General features: G+C 46.2%; 1 protein-coding gene across 1 annotated transcript in view; it reads left to right on the top strand.

Moving 5' to 3' along the window:
- LOC307244792 (zinc finger E-box-binding homeobox 1-like) overlaps positions 1-16,840 on the top strand; it is a gene marked incomplete at both ends in the record, with an annotated part of 70,751 nt that overhangs the window by 50,855 nt on the left and 3,056 nt on the right. Inside the window, 2 exon segments of the mRNA XM_080020096.1 lie at positions 1,153-1,333; positions 2,773-3,312. Of these exon segments, the coding sequence (XP_079876222.1) occupies positions 1,153-1,333; positions 2,773-3,312 (721 nt within the window).

The raw sequence follows: 16,840 nt of genomic DNA, 5'->3' as shown, positions 1-16,840 counted from the left end.
GTTTGTTTGTGCCCCGGCAGCACTGCGGGTTGACCGACATAAATCCAGTCAAGCTCCGTATTGATTTAGAGATAGGGGCCGATAGGAACTGAACCTCATTCAGAGATACGCAGGTAGCTGCGCTTAAATAGGCAAGGGAGTTTCAGAGCAGTCGAGCGGTTTTGTTTTTGTTTGTTTTGTTTTTTTGACATTTCAGTCAAAAGCATCACAGAGCGTCTCGAACAGCGCTCGTCACCTCATTTCCAAGACAAAAGCACCCGTCGCAGACTGTGACAGATCGGTTTCGTAGCCACCTGAGCTTTAATCAATAAGTCATATATAGAAATGTCAGCATTCAGCCCTTTGTAAAAATGATAGTGGCCTAATAGTTGCATCATGGCACAGACACCTAATCGCAGCGTCATGATGGATCCGGGTCCGGCCGAGGGGCTCGGATACGAGGCTGCCGCCGCGCCGCTCGGCCTCGTATTGATCCGCCAAAGGCTCGGCTCAAACGTCGCACATCTGCCGGTGCCCCATCGATTATTTCGTGGCTGTGTTGTGTCCTCGTCTTAAGTGGATTGGCACGGATAAGATAGATAGATAAAAGTGAGGAACTCGCCCGGCGCCTTTAGTTACATCCTGGCAGCTCTCCTCCTGCTGCATCGGCGAACGTATTCCCATCGGTCTAGACGCACGGGGAAAACTTGTCGGCGAGTACGTGAGTGAAACATTGGGGAGTGTTGTGGATTACTGGCTCATTCTGTTGAGTCACAGCTGTGATTTTTATTTATTTATTTTTTTTATTTTTTTTTTGTCGAGGGGTAAAAAGAAACAGATGGTTTTCGCTAACAGAACCTGTTGAGTAGACGCTGAGAATACACAGAGAGAGAGAGAATGAGTGGGATATGACATGGGCGTGCCAATAGCATCATTTCCTGCATGCAGGAAACACACACAAGCGCACACACACACACACACACACACACACACACACACACACACACACACACACACACACACACACACACACACACACACACACACACACACACACACACACACACACACACACACACACACACGCACAGGTGATTCACCGGTTGCACTTTTTATTTCAACACGTTACCGCACTGAGGTTTTAAACCCCGCGTTCTCGTCGTTGCCCAACAGGAGGAGAGGCACGACACGGGGTCGGAGGGAGCGCCCGCCACGGACGAGCAGAACGACTCGGACTCGGGCCCGCCGCGGAAGAAGATGAAGAAGACGGAGGGCGGCATGTACGCGTGCGACCTGTGCGACAAGATCTTCCAGAAGAGCAGCTCCCTGCTGCGGCACAAATACGAGCACACAGGTAACAACCCCCCCATCCCCCCCGCCACATTTTTATTTTTTTTTTGGTCTTCATTTCGGATCTCTGAGAACTCCACGTCCGCAACGCCTCGCATCTGATCATTCATCGCTGAGCCCCTGGGATGATGACTCAGAAAACCAAGTGCAGGGGAATTTCCAACCATCACACAAACACACACACACACATTGCAGCAGCACAGGGTGGACTCCTCCATTCCAGTAGGTATTGCTCAACCTATTACCTTCTCCCTGGATGTTGCAACAACCCAGCTCTGCTAGCGATTTGGACGGAGCGCTCCGAGGGCGATGCTGACGGCCCCTCCTCCCCCTCCTCACTTCATTGCGCCGATACCTGGCTCGGAGCGCCGTCTCCAGGCTCCAAATGACCTCAGCCCAACACCCTGAAACTCGCCGCTCCCCGGGCCCCGGGCGGAAGGAGCGAACCCGGAGGCGGCCTCGCTGCCCTGAAAGTCCGTTTCGCGGGTTTCTCCTCGGACACGTCAAGGACGAGACACACCGGGTTTTCCCCGCCGCTGGTTTACGCTGCTTATGCAGACGACGGAGGGAGGGAGGGAGTCGGGGAGGGGGTTGCTTCCAGTCTGGCTGGTGCATGTCAGAATGTCGTTTTCCACCCAACGGTTGTTGTACTTTTCACTCGATGACATATTACCCCGTTTGCCATTCCTCATCTCCGTTTTTATTTTTTATTTTTTTTCCCCCTCGAAGTAACGACGTGTTTACAACATTCCACTGTGTAATTTCCCTCGGATGGAGCGATGGTTCTCTCCCCTCATAACCGCAATAACAAACCAGGAATTTCAAGTTTTGACTCATCCAAACTTCTCCTCCGCTTCCCCCCTGAGAGCCAACCATCGAGCGCGGCGCTCTAGCTCCAGAAAAGCCTACGTATTCTATACGAAGAGAGGGCCTCCATTTTTTCGCCTTCATCAGTCGACCGTCGCGCCGCTTCGGAGGGAAACAGCTGGGGGTCGCGAGAGATCATAGAGAACCGACAGAGGAAATGGGGATGTCCGGGAGGGACGTCGCATTCGGCAAGGACGTCAATTATGTCACCTTCAGAGAGCTTTCGAAAGTGGGCGGGGTCCCGCGGGTGGGGCGCGGCCAGCGGATCGTCGAGCCGCGGTCGAGGACATAGCCGAGTGGGCGTGTCTCCGTGAGTTACGGGCGGGGTCTAAGAAACACAACAAACCGGGCGGCAACCAGGTTAAGGAACAACGCTACGTCACATTGCTCTCCTCTCATGCCAGTTCCAGGTTATTGATGTTTCTTGTTTTAGATTTCACTTGTTTGTCGTGGCGGCTCCCTTTCATAACGTCGGTATAAATTGTTAATAAACAACCATAAATTGTGAGCAAAAACGTGATTTTGAGTAAAGGCCTTCTTTAACACCCTCTCTCTCTCTCCTCCTCCCTCCTTTAGGGAAGCGGCCCCACGAGTGCGGCATCTGCAGCAAGGCCTTCAAACACAAGCACCACCTGATCGAGCACATGCGCCTCCACTCGGGGGAGAAGCCGTACCAGTGTGACAAGTGCGGCAAGCGCTTCTCCCACTCGGGTTCGTACTCGCAGCACATGAACCACCGCTACTCCTACTGCAAGAAGGAGGCGCAGGGCCAGGGGGAGCACCCGGAGGAGGCGCGGGAGGGCGACGGGGAGGCCGAGACGGAGGCGGAGGCCCTGGGCCCGCCGCGGCCCTCGCCCTCACCCCCGGCGCCGCCGGACTCGGACGAGCGGGGCAGCAGCGCCAGGGAGGACGAGGAGAGCGAGGAGGAGGAGGAGGAGGAGGAGATGGAGGAGGAGGAGGAGGAGGAGGAGGAAGCTGCGGTGGACATGGAGGACATCCGGGTGGTGCAGATCGGCGACGAAGGCGGCGACGAGGAGGACGAAGAGGAGGAGGAGGGGGAGGAAGAAGCAAGGGGGCGGAAAGAGGAGGAGGAGGAGGAAGAGGAGAAGAGAGCCGGCGAGAGGGAGGAGGAGGAGGCGGCGAGAGAGGAAGAGGAGGCGGAGGCGGACACGAGGCAAGAGGAGGGGCAGGGGGAGGAGGAGGGACGGGGCGAGGATCCGAACGGGGAGCAGCGGGGGCGGGGGGAGGTACAGGGAGAGGTAGAGGAGGTAGCGGATGCAGCGGAGGAAGGTGGGGAAGACGATGGGGAGCGAGGGAAAGGGGAAACCGACTAAGGAGGACACGTGGCCGGAGCCGGCGGGGGCTCGGTGGGTGTTCAACTCGGGACAAGTTGCAAGTTCAGTTCACTACTGTGTAGGAATCCAGGTGTGCCTGAAGACAAAAAAAAAAAAAAAGACAAACTGGGAGAAAAAATGAAACACTTGTGACTTTTTATGAGCAGGAGCAGGAGCGGTCGTTTCCCGCTGTCAGACGACTACAACAATAACAACCACAATAACAACAACAACAGTAACAACAACAACAACAATAACAACAACAACGAGACAAACAAACAAACAAACAAACAAGAGTTTTTCAACAGCGGACGGTGTACATCACACAGACTATGGAAGCTAGAGCCGACACGTTTTAGATGTTTTATTACTAAGACACCTTGGGTCTTTTTTTTTTTTTCTTTTAATAATTTTTTTTGTTTCTTTTTTATTTTATTTTTTTGTCTTTTTTTTTTTTATTTTTATTTTTTTTTAATCAGTGTTACTAATTTTATCGCTCATATTTTAACCTTTAAGAAACCTGTACAGTTGGGAGATATTTCTATACCTTTTTATTGCCAATGAACAAGAAAAAAAAAAAACAACAAATATCAGTATTTTATTAAGTTGGAAGGAAAATGAGAGGAAAAGAAAACAAACAAACAAACAAACAAAAACAAAACAGAAAAACAAAACAAAAAAAAAAAAAACAATCCTGTGCACTACAAAAACATGGCTTGGGTTTTGCCGACGGATGGAACCGTTAAGTTAATGTCGTTTTTACCCTTCAGTATTACCGCGCCAGAGCGACCCCCCCCCAGCCGTCGAGAGCATAACCGCTTCTTCTTTTTCGTATCTGTATCCGGATGTGTGTGCGTGTGCGTGTGCGTGCGTGGGGGTTTATTAGGAATTGAATGCGAGCCTGAAGAAGAAGAAGAAGAAGAAGAAGAAGAAGGAGAAGAAGAAGATGACGAACAAATAAATAGCGGGGAGCGGGTCCCTTCAGTCATTTTCCCTGGTGTCCGCTGCCTCGTAGGATCAAGTTACAGCATCAAGCGTCGGTTGTGTTTTTGTTTTTTTTGTTTTTGTTTTTTTTTTCATTTCTCGTTCAGTCGTTTTTTTCAACAAAATCAGTGTTTTTTTTTTGGTTTTTTTTTTGTTATATATATATATCCGGAGGGGGACGACATATAAACCTGTTTTAAGTGTTATGACTGAAAAAAACCCAGCCGCCCAGCCCTAACTCCTACGCCTTATGCAACAGAAAACAACAAAAAACAAAAAACAAAGGGGGGGAGGGGGGTGGGGGGCTAGAGAGGACGATGCAAATCAAAAGTGCCATTGGACGGTGGAGGCCGGTACACTGTTGACTTTGACCCCAGGTGCGAGTTTAAGATTTTTCTTGTAAACCTTACAGCCGTCGCAGAATTATTATTATTTTATTTTTTTTCGGAAGAATCGCTTGTTTTCCCGATCGATCAAACGATCAATCAATCAATCAATCAATCAATCAATCAATCCCCCCCAAACTCTCCAGTTTCAAGGTCCGAACGTGCTCCGGGTGCACTCGTCCAAACGAAACTCTCTTCAGGTAAACGTCACGCGGGCTAATTAAGAGTTTCACCAGGAGTTTTAGATTTAAACGTCGGTTGTTTGTTGTTGTTTTTGTTTTTAGTTTTTTTTTATTGTTTTTACCTGTCAGTATTATTTTTATTTGTTTGTTTGTTTGTGTTGTTGTTTTCGCGTGGTGTTTTCCAGCAGTATTATCTCCACACCCCCTACACACACAAACACACATACACACACACACACACACACACACACACACACACACACGCACACACAGATGCGCGCATATTGGAGGTTTCTGTTTAGTTATAGAGAACTTTTATATTTATGTGTCTTATTTTTTTTTTTTTGTTTTTTGATATTTTATTTATTACACTATGTAGTGTACAATACTGTAGTTTGTATTAATACAATAATATATTTTAGTACGGACAACAATGATCACGTCAATGGGAGGAAAAGACGAAAACAAACAACGGCAGGGCTGCTTCTCGGAAGGAGACGCCGGCGTAGTGAAGGCGTTTTTTTTTTTGTTTTTTTTTTTTTTGTTTCTCGGAAACAGATGATGAAGTGATGTTTTTTTCTCCTCCTCGGGGGGCACCGAAAAGAGAAGCTTTCCCCCGCCCGACGAGCCTGACGTTGGAGCCCGATGAACCCGTCCCGCATCCATCCTCACCATAAGTTTAGATTTTTTTTTTTGTTTTTTTTGCCTCTTCCCTTCTCCGACACGAAGCTACTGAACTTTTTTTTTTTTTTTTTTTTTTTTTTTTTAATGAAAATGAGAAAATAAAAACACGAGAAAAAAGAAAAAAAAAAAAAAGACATCTAATAGCATGAGTGTGCTGTCGTATTGAAGGATGATCCTTTAACCCCGGACCCTGTCCTGTCCTGTTGCCAAGCCAAAACCATTACCCGCGTATGTTCCCCCTTGTTTTTGTTTTTATTTTATTTGTGCCAATTTGTTACTTGGAATGTCCCATGCCCTCTTTTTATATGTCTCTTCCTCCTTTTAACATGCCATGGCCATTTTTTTTTATAGTGATTTATTTAGTTTGTTTTTCTTTTTTTTTTTTTTGGGTTAATTTTTTTATGACTTCCCATCTCACAATAAAAGTAAATCGATTACTTGCTGCCGTCTCTGGGATCGTCATTGCTCTTATAATAGATCTTTCTTTAAATTGCATGCCACGACTGCCGGCAGGCGTCCAGTGGATAATGCCGAATGAACAGCTTCTTAACGCCAATTATGTGTGGAAGGTTACGATAACGCGGAGGCCGCCAAAATGTGTGTCTGGGAAACTTAGGGAGGAGTTAAGATATGGTCTGGCTTTTGTCAACATTGGTTTGGATTATCACGGCTTTTAAGTTTTAAGGTAATTTTATTCGTATTTTCCTGTATTTTAACGTTTTGTAATTCTTTTTAGTTTCAATTAAAAGCACTTTAAGCTTAGAAATAACCTAATAAATATTTCTGAATTAAAATGAAAAAAATACATATGTATTAAATCCAAATGAAAATGACGACAGAAGGGTATTACTAAAGTAGGGTTATGGTTAGGATTATGTTAGAGTCAGGGTTAGAAGGGTCATGAAATGCTCGCAATAATCGTCGTGGATCGAAGAACAGGTTTGCATATTCATGCCTCAGCTCAACTTCAATCCCAACCCGGGTTTGGATTTTTCCATTGGCCCCCGAGACACACACATTATCTCTCTCTCTCTCTCTCTCTCTCTCTCTCTCAGTCCCGGAGGGGGGGAGGGAGGGGGGTGATGGGTCCGGCCTGCAACCCGCCCGTCGAGTTATCCATCAGAACTGCCAGTCTGCCCCGCCTGGTACTAGTGGCGGAGCCCAAGGTCAGCCCTATCGATCCGGATCCGGTTTCCGACAGGGCCTGCCATCAACTCCCGCCCCGCCCCCCCCACTCCGCTCCACCCCACCCGCGCATGAATTAATAATGGGAGTGGACTGAAAATCCATAGCCTGTTCAGCAGCCGAATACGATACAATAGCTGACGAACATGACATGATATTTCTCCCTTTTCCCAAGATGTTTTTAGGTGGAGAAAAAAAAGATGAGAGGGATTTTTCGGGATGATGGTGGGGGTGGTGGTGGTGGTGGTGGGGGGCTAAGGAGAACAATCAGGAATTAGGGCTTCGGCGCTGCAGTGTCCATTGTTGATAAATGTATTTTTAAAAGACAGGTGGCGATGGGAGTGGGTGGGGATTGAAGCGGGAGCACAATCCGCCTTTGTCTACGGATGCAGTAGGTAAAGTCGGTCTACTTAAAACAAGTGTGTGTGTGTGTGTGTGTGTGTGTGTGTGTGTGTGCGTGTGCGTGCGCGTGCACGTGCGTGTGCGTGGGGGATATAAGGAGCTTGTGTCTAAGACGAAGCCTTCACGTACCTGGTTTTCAGATATGAACATATACTGGGAGAAGTAATTTATTGGTTCAGTAAATATTGTACTGCATACATGGCATGTGCTATTCCTACATAATGAAAATAATTATCTATCTTACTTGATAATATTGGGTTAAATACATATTTGAACCTAGTGAACAATACTATAATTTACTTAAAATTATTTAATAAATTAAATATTTAATAACTTAATATTTAATACAATTTTGGAACATGAAATGCACAAGTACTGAAAATATTAAATAAATTAAATAGTATCATTACTTGTGCATTTAGTGTTCCAAAATGTTAAAAGGCGAAACGATTACAGGGGAAAGCCTAATACAGTTTGCTTATAAGACAAATCAACACTACACACATTTGCCATGTGGCAGAGTGATGCCCATGGAAAATGGGATTCAGAATTCCATTTGCATTCTAGGATGACTGATCTGTGTATCTATACAGGACTCTGCCGCGGTGGAGCCTGCTTCCACCAGTCGTTCCTGCGAGGTCTTTACAGTCCCTCTCGCAACGAGCATTTGATTTGAGTCCATGACTTGACAGACAACACCTCCAGCCAGTCGGGCTGAAATGATTCAAGCCGCTTGGTAAAACACAATCTACGACAGGATAATGACGGCAGTGAGGTGCCGACGCGGCTGGGCTTTTATTATACAACGCTGCACTGCAACAAAGGGCTCGCTGAGAACCAAAACGTAAACGTAAAGTAATCAATAATTAATCAGACTCCGTTTGGGTCGCGATCTGCCCTGCAGGGCCTCCTGCCGGGCCTCCTTCACCGCGCGTCCTCACTGCAAGACAAACAACACATAGGAAGACTCTCCCAGCTGACTCCCACCAATCAGCGGCGACTGGCTGATCGGCCGAGTCAGAACAGCTGCTCCGGTACGGGACGAAGCCCGCAGACCCCGGCTTAACCACGCCCCCTCATGTGCCACAGGTGTGTGTGAGTGTGTGTGTGTGTGTGTGTGTGTGTGTGTGTGTGTGTATGTATGTTTGTGTGTGTGTGTGTGTGTGTGTGTGTGTGTGTGTGTATGTATGTATATATATATATATATATATATATATATATATATATATATCTCTCTCTCTCTCTCTCTCTCTCGGTATATCAGCCGAAAATGTGGCACAGCCTCACCATTTGACCCGCCTCCTAGAACAACGGCAGCCTCCGATTGGTCTGTCACACGGCTGGACAGGCTGAGTAACACCTGAGCCATGGTCGGGACATACAAAGTATTTTTTTTTTCATGTAAGATAAATATGGGGGAACAATGTGTAAAGCACAGCTACTCCAATCATGAAAGGAAATGCGGTCATATGGTTAAAAAGAACAACAACAAGTAATTGTAAAGCTGGATTTGTGACGGCGTGACGGATTTCGAAGGTATATAGCACATTGGCTTGTTTTTTGTTGTCTGTCTTTTTTTAACCTGTGCTGTCAGCACGCTGGGCATACAACACAGAGTATCTGTGTGCCATTGCATCTAGGACAGAGTTAGTCTGCAAGTGGAGCTCAACTTCTCAACCTGCAATGCAACTCTTCATTCATTCTTGAATCATCAAGAGCCGCTGCAATAACTCTGTCCTGTGGACAAACCGCGGGATGACAAGGGCACCGCTTTTTTGCTCCGCAAGCCCGCCACCAATCCCGCTCTCTGGAGAACGATCTTAGCATGTTTTGGTCTGTGAAAAACGAATCATCATAACTATCCAAGCGGGGGGGTTGGGATGCATAATAAAACCAGACAACATGTACCTGGAAAAAACGTAAACATACAAACAAGTGGCGTCTTCCTGTGATAGCTATGGCAGTAGAGGAGAGAGAACGGGAGAAGGATGCTGTGGAAATTCCAGCCGCTCGGGTTGTGGTCGTTGCCTGGGGGGATATCGTTCCGGTGAAACAGAAAATACAACAACTGTCACTTAAGTCTTAAGTTTATTTTTTAGAGAATTGCAATCAGCGGGGAGCACCTTACAGGTCACACGGAATAGCAAAGATCCTCTCCCTCCAACCAACCTGCTCGATGGTTTATATCGACTACGTCACAGGGACCGTTACTGGTGAGGATGTCGCAAGGGCAGTTGCTGAGGGTGTAGTCATATGCACGGGTCACAAAGGCAGCCGCAATTGGTTCAGCAGCTTCAACATCTTCAAAATCTCGGCTCAGCAACTTGTCACTGTGAGCTGTCCGACAACAGGGCCAATAATAATAATAAAGCAGATGGGGGTACAAGCGGGCATAGGGCTAGTTCAGTATTTTCCATTTCAGTGGAATCAGGATGGTGTTCGGGGGTGTGTTCAAAGCAGGTGCTGGTGGTGTGGGTGTGCGCCTATGATGAGTCCTCCGATATGTGTGTGTGTGTGTGTGTGTGTGCGTGCGTGCGCGCGTGTCGGTGAGTGCACGGGACGGGACCCAATTAGTCCTGGGGTATGCGATCGGAACTGTATCCCGGCGCCCCCAAACAGCCGAAAAGGCCCGGCAGCCACCCCTGAGTCCCGCAGACGTATAGACGCCACGACCGCAGCCCCGAGCACCATGCCCCGCTGCCCCCCAGCCCCCAGGCGCAGGCCCCCAGGCCGCGGACGCCGGAGTATCGGCGCGGGACGCCAGGGAGACTCCGGTATTTACCGATGGAGCTCTGTCAGTGATAAAAGTAGCCCATATTTCCCGAAATGAATCAACGTTGTTTTTGAATATTGCCAAGTCTCTCCATTGAGATGTATTCTACTCATAGGTGCAACCATTCGGATGCGGTAAGGTCATCCCCGTTCTTCAAGTGATATCGTTTTCCTGGTGATTATTAGGGCGATCACAATGGGTCGGCGGTGTTTGGGTGTTGGGTCAGCGGAGGAGAGGTCGCCATGGAGACATACAGACCCGGAGACCGGAACGCTGCGACCCAAAAGGGTTGATAGCTTCTAGGTGATGTTGGTCCAGAATGTTTGGATTAGGGAGGCGGAGCCAGACGGCATGAAAGTTGTCATCTCTGTGCAAAATCTTGTCTTGGATGGGTTTCATTTTGGAGTTGCGGGTCATAGAAAACGGGTTGTTGCAAATACGCTTCCAGAAGTTGATATCGGTGGCAACACTCTTTCCCATTCCATGGTAGGTAAAGCTACCTAAAGCTAAAACTTGTAATAAAAGTCATGACGTTCTGGAAAAGGGATTTTTAATCACCTATATACCTCAGATGTTCCATCATCGGAGGGGACTGGAGGACGTAGCTCGTCAATTTGATTTGAACTTTTAGAGACCGCTGTAGTTGAAGGAATTGCAGGAAACTGTGACCACCGGTTTTATACCTTTGGATTGGGGTTGGGAAAGATATAAGTGAATTGTCTTCAAAAATGTGTTCCAGATGAGTAATTCCTTGTCTTTTCCAAGACCTGAAGATCATTGGTTTGTTTTTAACCAGAAAATCCAGGTTGCGCCAGATTGGAGTGAATTTGCTTAGAGATGGAGTGTGACCACTGAGTTTGTTGAATTTCCACCAGGCTGAAAGTCGTTGCAATGATTGTTTTTTTTTGAAGCAATTATGGCTGTTGTTTTTTCATAGATTCAGCAGGAAATGGGAGATCAGATATTGATAAATCCTGACATTCTGTTGGTTCAATGTCTTGCCAACCATGGTGGTTCGCTAAATAGTAGTATCTGAACATCATGCACGTTGACTTGTTTTCTTTTTCTGCAGTGGTTTGCTTTTTTTTTTTTATGATAAATTATTTAATTGTCCATTACAGCTCGCGGAAAAGTGCGACTGAAAACAGCACATGTTGTCTACAAAGAATAGCTACTTAAAATTATGAAGTGCATTGTCCTAATAATAAAAAAAAAAAGGAACTGTGATTCAGCCAATAAAGAGAATACTGATGTCTTTATTTCTACAGTGGATTGTTCACTAGACATATTTGTCATAATGTTAAACTATTTAGTTCGCCATTGGCACACATCTAGAAAATATAGCTACCTGAAAAAACAATAATGTTAAGAAAGGGACAAATCTGAAACATATATATATATATACACATATACAGTATATACATACATATACAGTATATGCATACATATATATATATATATATATATACATATATATACATATATATATATACATATATATATATATACACATACACACACATGTCCCAGTGGTACTAACCACTGCATACCAGGAACACGCCACAGGACCTGCCGTTTTGGAGATGCTCTGACCATTTTTCCTGCTTCGAACACATCAACTTCAAGAACTGACTGTTCACTTGCTGCCTAATATATCCCGCCCCCTGACAGGTGCCGTTGGAACGAGATGAACAACCTGTCAGGGTTTTTAATGTTCTGGCTGATTGGTGTATATGTGTAACGTTGATATGTTTATCCTCGGAGTAGTTTGTGTACTTGACATAGTTGTCATGACGTTAAACAATTTCATGGTCTATTTCAGCGCGCGGATGTCCTCCAGAGACGACACTCCATTGGCTGTCAATGTAATGTCTCCGCACAGCTGTCGAGGTGGGCCACTGCCGTTTGAAGGAACGTTCACATTTGCATGTTAATGCATGCTAGCTGTCACTGTTTACTGTATATTCACAATTACTTAGCAATTTTTATTATCTTTATTATTTCTGTACATTCCACCTTTATTACTTGGCCTATCAAACCTTTGATTTAAGAATAATAACTCATTTAACAAATAAATTTTTTATTGATCATATGCAATCATATAAATTCACTTTTATACAATATCGTTATCATACCTCATTAGTCAAAGTCCTTGGGATTACTTCAATAATTACAATAAGACAATTACTGCAATTACTGACAGTTACTGAAATGTTTCAAGTTTGTGATTCTTTTCTACGACCAAGAGAGCAGAAAAATAGGAAAATAGGAATTCACACCGTAAACATCGCTGCTACTGTATGCTTTCACACATAAAAGGTGAAGCGCATTTTTATTCCACCATAGCAGCATCTGCAAGAAAATATGAAAGCGTAAATGTTAATATGAATATGTTCGTATGACAATATCATTATAGGCTGAGCTGTATACAAATCAAATCTAAAATCTATTTGGACCTTATTCGACTATAGCCAACAATACTATTTCGGCTCATTAGGGTGTTGATTTATTTATTATTGATTCATTTATTTTATTTTAATTTAGTCCTATTACTTAAAATGTTTGCACTGGTCAGGATTGTTGGAATGGCCATGAATGGCAAGAAGAGGACTTTTACTCGCATACTTTGGCAAAGTGGAACAGATGACTCACATTCTTCTGCTCACTCGTCTTCAGATTCAGCCCGAAACGGTGGCTGCACTAAGCGAGCGGCCCCTTAAGGCAGTTACACAAAATATGTTGTATTCTTTCGAAGTCCACGCCTTGAACACGACTCTTCCTCCCGCGGCCTTTCTCACACACCGCCCGTTGCTTAACGATATCTGCCTAGCAACAATCCTTTGCACAGGCAATGGATTATAATTCATGCATTCATACTACATACATGCTTATGATTCATAATTATTATTAAGAGTGATCTGGGATTTTCCCAAGGCAGTGATTCTGCCTGTTGAAGTACATCATTTGTACCCCAATGACCACTTGACTGGCCCGTTGACGGAAACCTGCTTGGACAACCATCTTATTTATATGTTTAAATATTTGTAAAATATATTATTCACGTTTTGGGTTTTTTTCCGCCAATAGTATGAATAATTGCCCCCACAGACAGTGCATCAGCCCCCAGCAGGCTGCCAAATGGAATGGTGATGTAGTCAAGGAGAGGGATCTGTTTGAGATGAAGAAGTAATGTCATGGGGAACGTGATGTGTAGAGCGGGGAATAGCTGAGAGGGAAAGAGCGGCGGACAGCTGGGGAAGATTACGAAAAACAGTCGCTGCTCGACTCTGCTCATACTCACGCCGAAACACGTGATGCGCTCGAGCGAAACGTGTGACTCTACCGCGTCAGAATGACCAGGATCGCTAAAACCTTACGGATGGAAGCCCGGCCGTCCGCGCTCGGAGCCGGTCACTGTCCCGTCTATATTTAGGATGAGCCCGGACGCTCAGGACTTGGCGTGAACTCGGCTCGCGTCTGCTCTCGGTTTCACAATGAGTCAAATGAGTCAGAGCGGATCCCGTCGCTTACGCGTCTGCTTTGTAATTCATGCAGTTTCCACCCGGGGAGGAAGAAGTATTTCGAACACCTCTGGGGCCATTTGAGAAGATATGAGACCGCGCCGTGTGTTTTTAAAAGGCCCTTACGGCAGATTGATTGCAGACTGATTATAGCGCAAATATTTATCCGACGTTCAATCCTCATAAAAGTAGTAATCATTGTCCCCCCACGCGCTGGAAGGTAAAACCAGTCTTTAAAAAACACATCCGAGCCAAAGACCTGAAGAAAGTGACTTAATTGAAAGTGAAGAGGAGTTTAAACTCATTACACGCTCGGCATCTGGTCGAGGAATTAAAACGGTGGATCAGGCCTCTTTGAGGAAGCACAACTGATACTGCCATCTCGGAATTGGTGGGGAAAAAAGAACCCCAAAAAAAACAAACGTTGCCGATTGAACCGTGCAAGCGCAGCTCGGGGGCAGACGGACCTCTCGGCGCATCTGACATGAGAGGCTCCTTAAAGAAACATCGTTCCATCGTTGACCCAGCTGAATATAGATCCTTGATGAAAAAGGAGAGAGAGAGAGAGAGGGAAAAAAAAAACATCCCGGTACGGCCTCGTTTCGCCGTCGCTGTCACAACTTTTGAAGGGAAAAGATATTCAAGAGAAGTCACTCCGGAACAGAGGGAAAACGTCTTTTCATGATGGGTCACTTTGTTCGATTTTTTTTTTTTTCGTTTGTGCATAAATTAAAGGTTTTCGCTCAACTTGCGTATTGATTATCTTGAGAAAATACACTAGTGACTGCAGTTTATTGGGCGCTGGCAGACATTCCCTCTGTATCACCATCTACACTGACGTCCATTTACCTGGCTGTTCTTTGCCAGGCGGATGATGTAAAGACGTTTGGATACCCTAGAGTACTAATCTGTTGATCTTAAAAGCTCCGTGGATGATGGACTTAATGTGCCCTGTTTGGGGGGAAAAAATAAAGTCATCAGGGGCACCGTGCTCTGCGATCTGGGGGCTCGACGGATTGGGGGGTTTTTGTGGAAAGCTTCGGTGGCTCACGCTCCTGTTCGATTTTGTGTCGGGGAGCATTGGCAGATTCGGAAATTTGAAGTGAGACCAGGAGCCTCTTCTCTCGGGACGAGGTGCTGTGCTACGCTTGGCTCTACTGCCACCCCAAACCCATTGCAATGGAGTGAAAAGACCATGTGCAATTTGTGACTGAGTCGTTTTCATGTTACTGCAGGTTACCCTCCAGATGGGCTCCGCAATTTGCTTGAGGGAATTGTATCCCTGGAACTGGCACTGTACCTTAATGTCTTGATGAAGAGCGAATATTTTTCCCTTGCCGCGCTAAATAATTCCATCAGACAGTTTCCGTATAGATGGAGGAACAAAACAAACCGCCCATACCTTGTTCCGTTAAACTTTGCCTGTAAGAAAAGCACAGGGGGAAATGCACAGGAAAGCTGGTGCTTGGTGCGGCTGCCGCTTCTCCTGGTTGATGACAAAGTACCCGAAGATGAAAAGGCGGCGGCAGCCGTTAATGAGCCTCAAGGATGTTATTGAAAGTGTAATCGCTCCAGTGCAATCAAGTTGAGAGCATGACTTACCTCGATTGTAAGATTGGTGAGCATCGCTGGGGATTCTTGAAAGCATTCCCACGACAAAAACTCACTCCGAAACACCATTGTGGCAGCTCCACCTGCCAGATGCCACACGCCACCCGGGTGGCATTTTCAGGGCCCTCTGACACAGGCGCACAGGCAGAGATGTTGCAAACACACCAGTTTATTGTAGTGGTAAGATGTCACAAGTCAGGAGCAGATGGACACGTGTCATGATGGGGATTTACCTGTTGCTCATTGATTGCTCTGACGAGCAACGGGTATGAAGAAGATTATTTTTATTCATCACACGGCGCACACACACCACAACACACACACACACACACAGATGCTTCAAACGGTGGCCGGTGAAACTTATTCTCTGCTTTTGACCCATCCTGGCTTGTCCTTCCTCCGGGGGGGCAGCCAGGAGCAGTGGGCAGCGTACAACAAAGCGCCCGGGGACCAGTTACAAACATCCATCCCTGGGCAGATGACGACGTTGTGCATGTTTTTGATGGGGGTCCTTACTGACGTTACACAGAGCGAACCCCATGTGAGCACGGGGAGAACATGCCAACTCCACACAGAAAGGCCCCTAATGGGGAGGCAACCCGCCGGAGCGCGGTGCCAACAGCATCATTTGAAATTTGCAGAAATACTGCAAATGATCATAGTGCATGGCGGCCTTTTCTTTGTTGTTAAGTTAGAAAGCGCTTGGTACGATGAGCACCTAAGGAGCTTCAAAGTTGAATCTACAGTCTCCTGTCTGCGTATAACATGGCAGGAGAGAGCGAATCATATTTGCATTGCATACTCGGTACTGTACTTCTCTCATTAATTGTAAAATCCAGCTATTATGCTTTCACCTGATGTTGTTGTGCGAGCACTGCGACCTCTTTATTTACTGACTCGTCCATCATCTCTCTCCTTCCAAGCTGATGCTTTGCTCAAGACCGCCCGGATGTTTCAGCCTGCCCATTCGCGCGTGACAAACCGGGGAGCACGACATCCGCGCGTTGACCCTACCCTCTGGGATTCCTGACACGGCGGAGGACCTCCTTTCACTTGTCAGAGAAAGGGTTGAACCACATGGGAATTTCAATCTTTTGCATCAAGGTGTAGACTTCGGAGACGTCTACACTTGAACTTGAATATATACTGCAGAGGTAAAAGACAAGGACACAGGGAAGGGGGTCCAATTAGAGCCAGTCATTCTCAACTTGACCCCCGGTTGACCGGTCATATTTGTGCTCATCTCCAGGTCCATCAAAACGGACATCGGCTTCAGGGGATCAATACGCTGATGACAGTTGCTCGGGTAGCTCAAGTGACACTATTCTGTTGTCCCCTCCTCTCCCATGATGTGGAAAGGATTCTTCAAGCAGCAAATAAAACTCATCGTGAGGGTGGTACTTTATTCAAAAACCCGAGTGTAAAATCAAACATCCCACAGGCTCTCACAGAGGTGGTATTCTACTATACTCTACCACTATGTGACAGGTCTCCAAATTCTGGCAGTGGCAGGAGCTCTTACTGAAAATTCTCCATGCCTCAAGGAACCTGGATATTCTCCGGTGTGTATGGCTGGCAACAG

This window comes from Zeus faber (genome assembly GCF_960531495.2).
Source record: "Zeus faber genome assembly, chromosome: 19".
NCBI lineage: Eukaryota > Metazoa > Chordata > Actinopteri > Zeiformes > Zeidae > Zeus > Zeus faber.
This window is presented reverse-complemented; position numbering and strand designations above follow the sequence as displayed.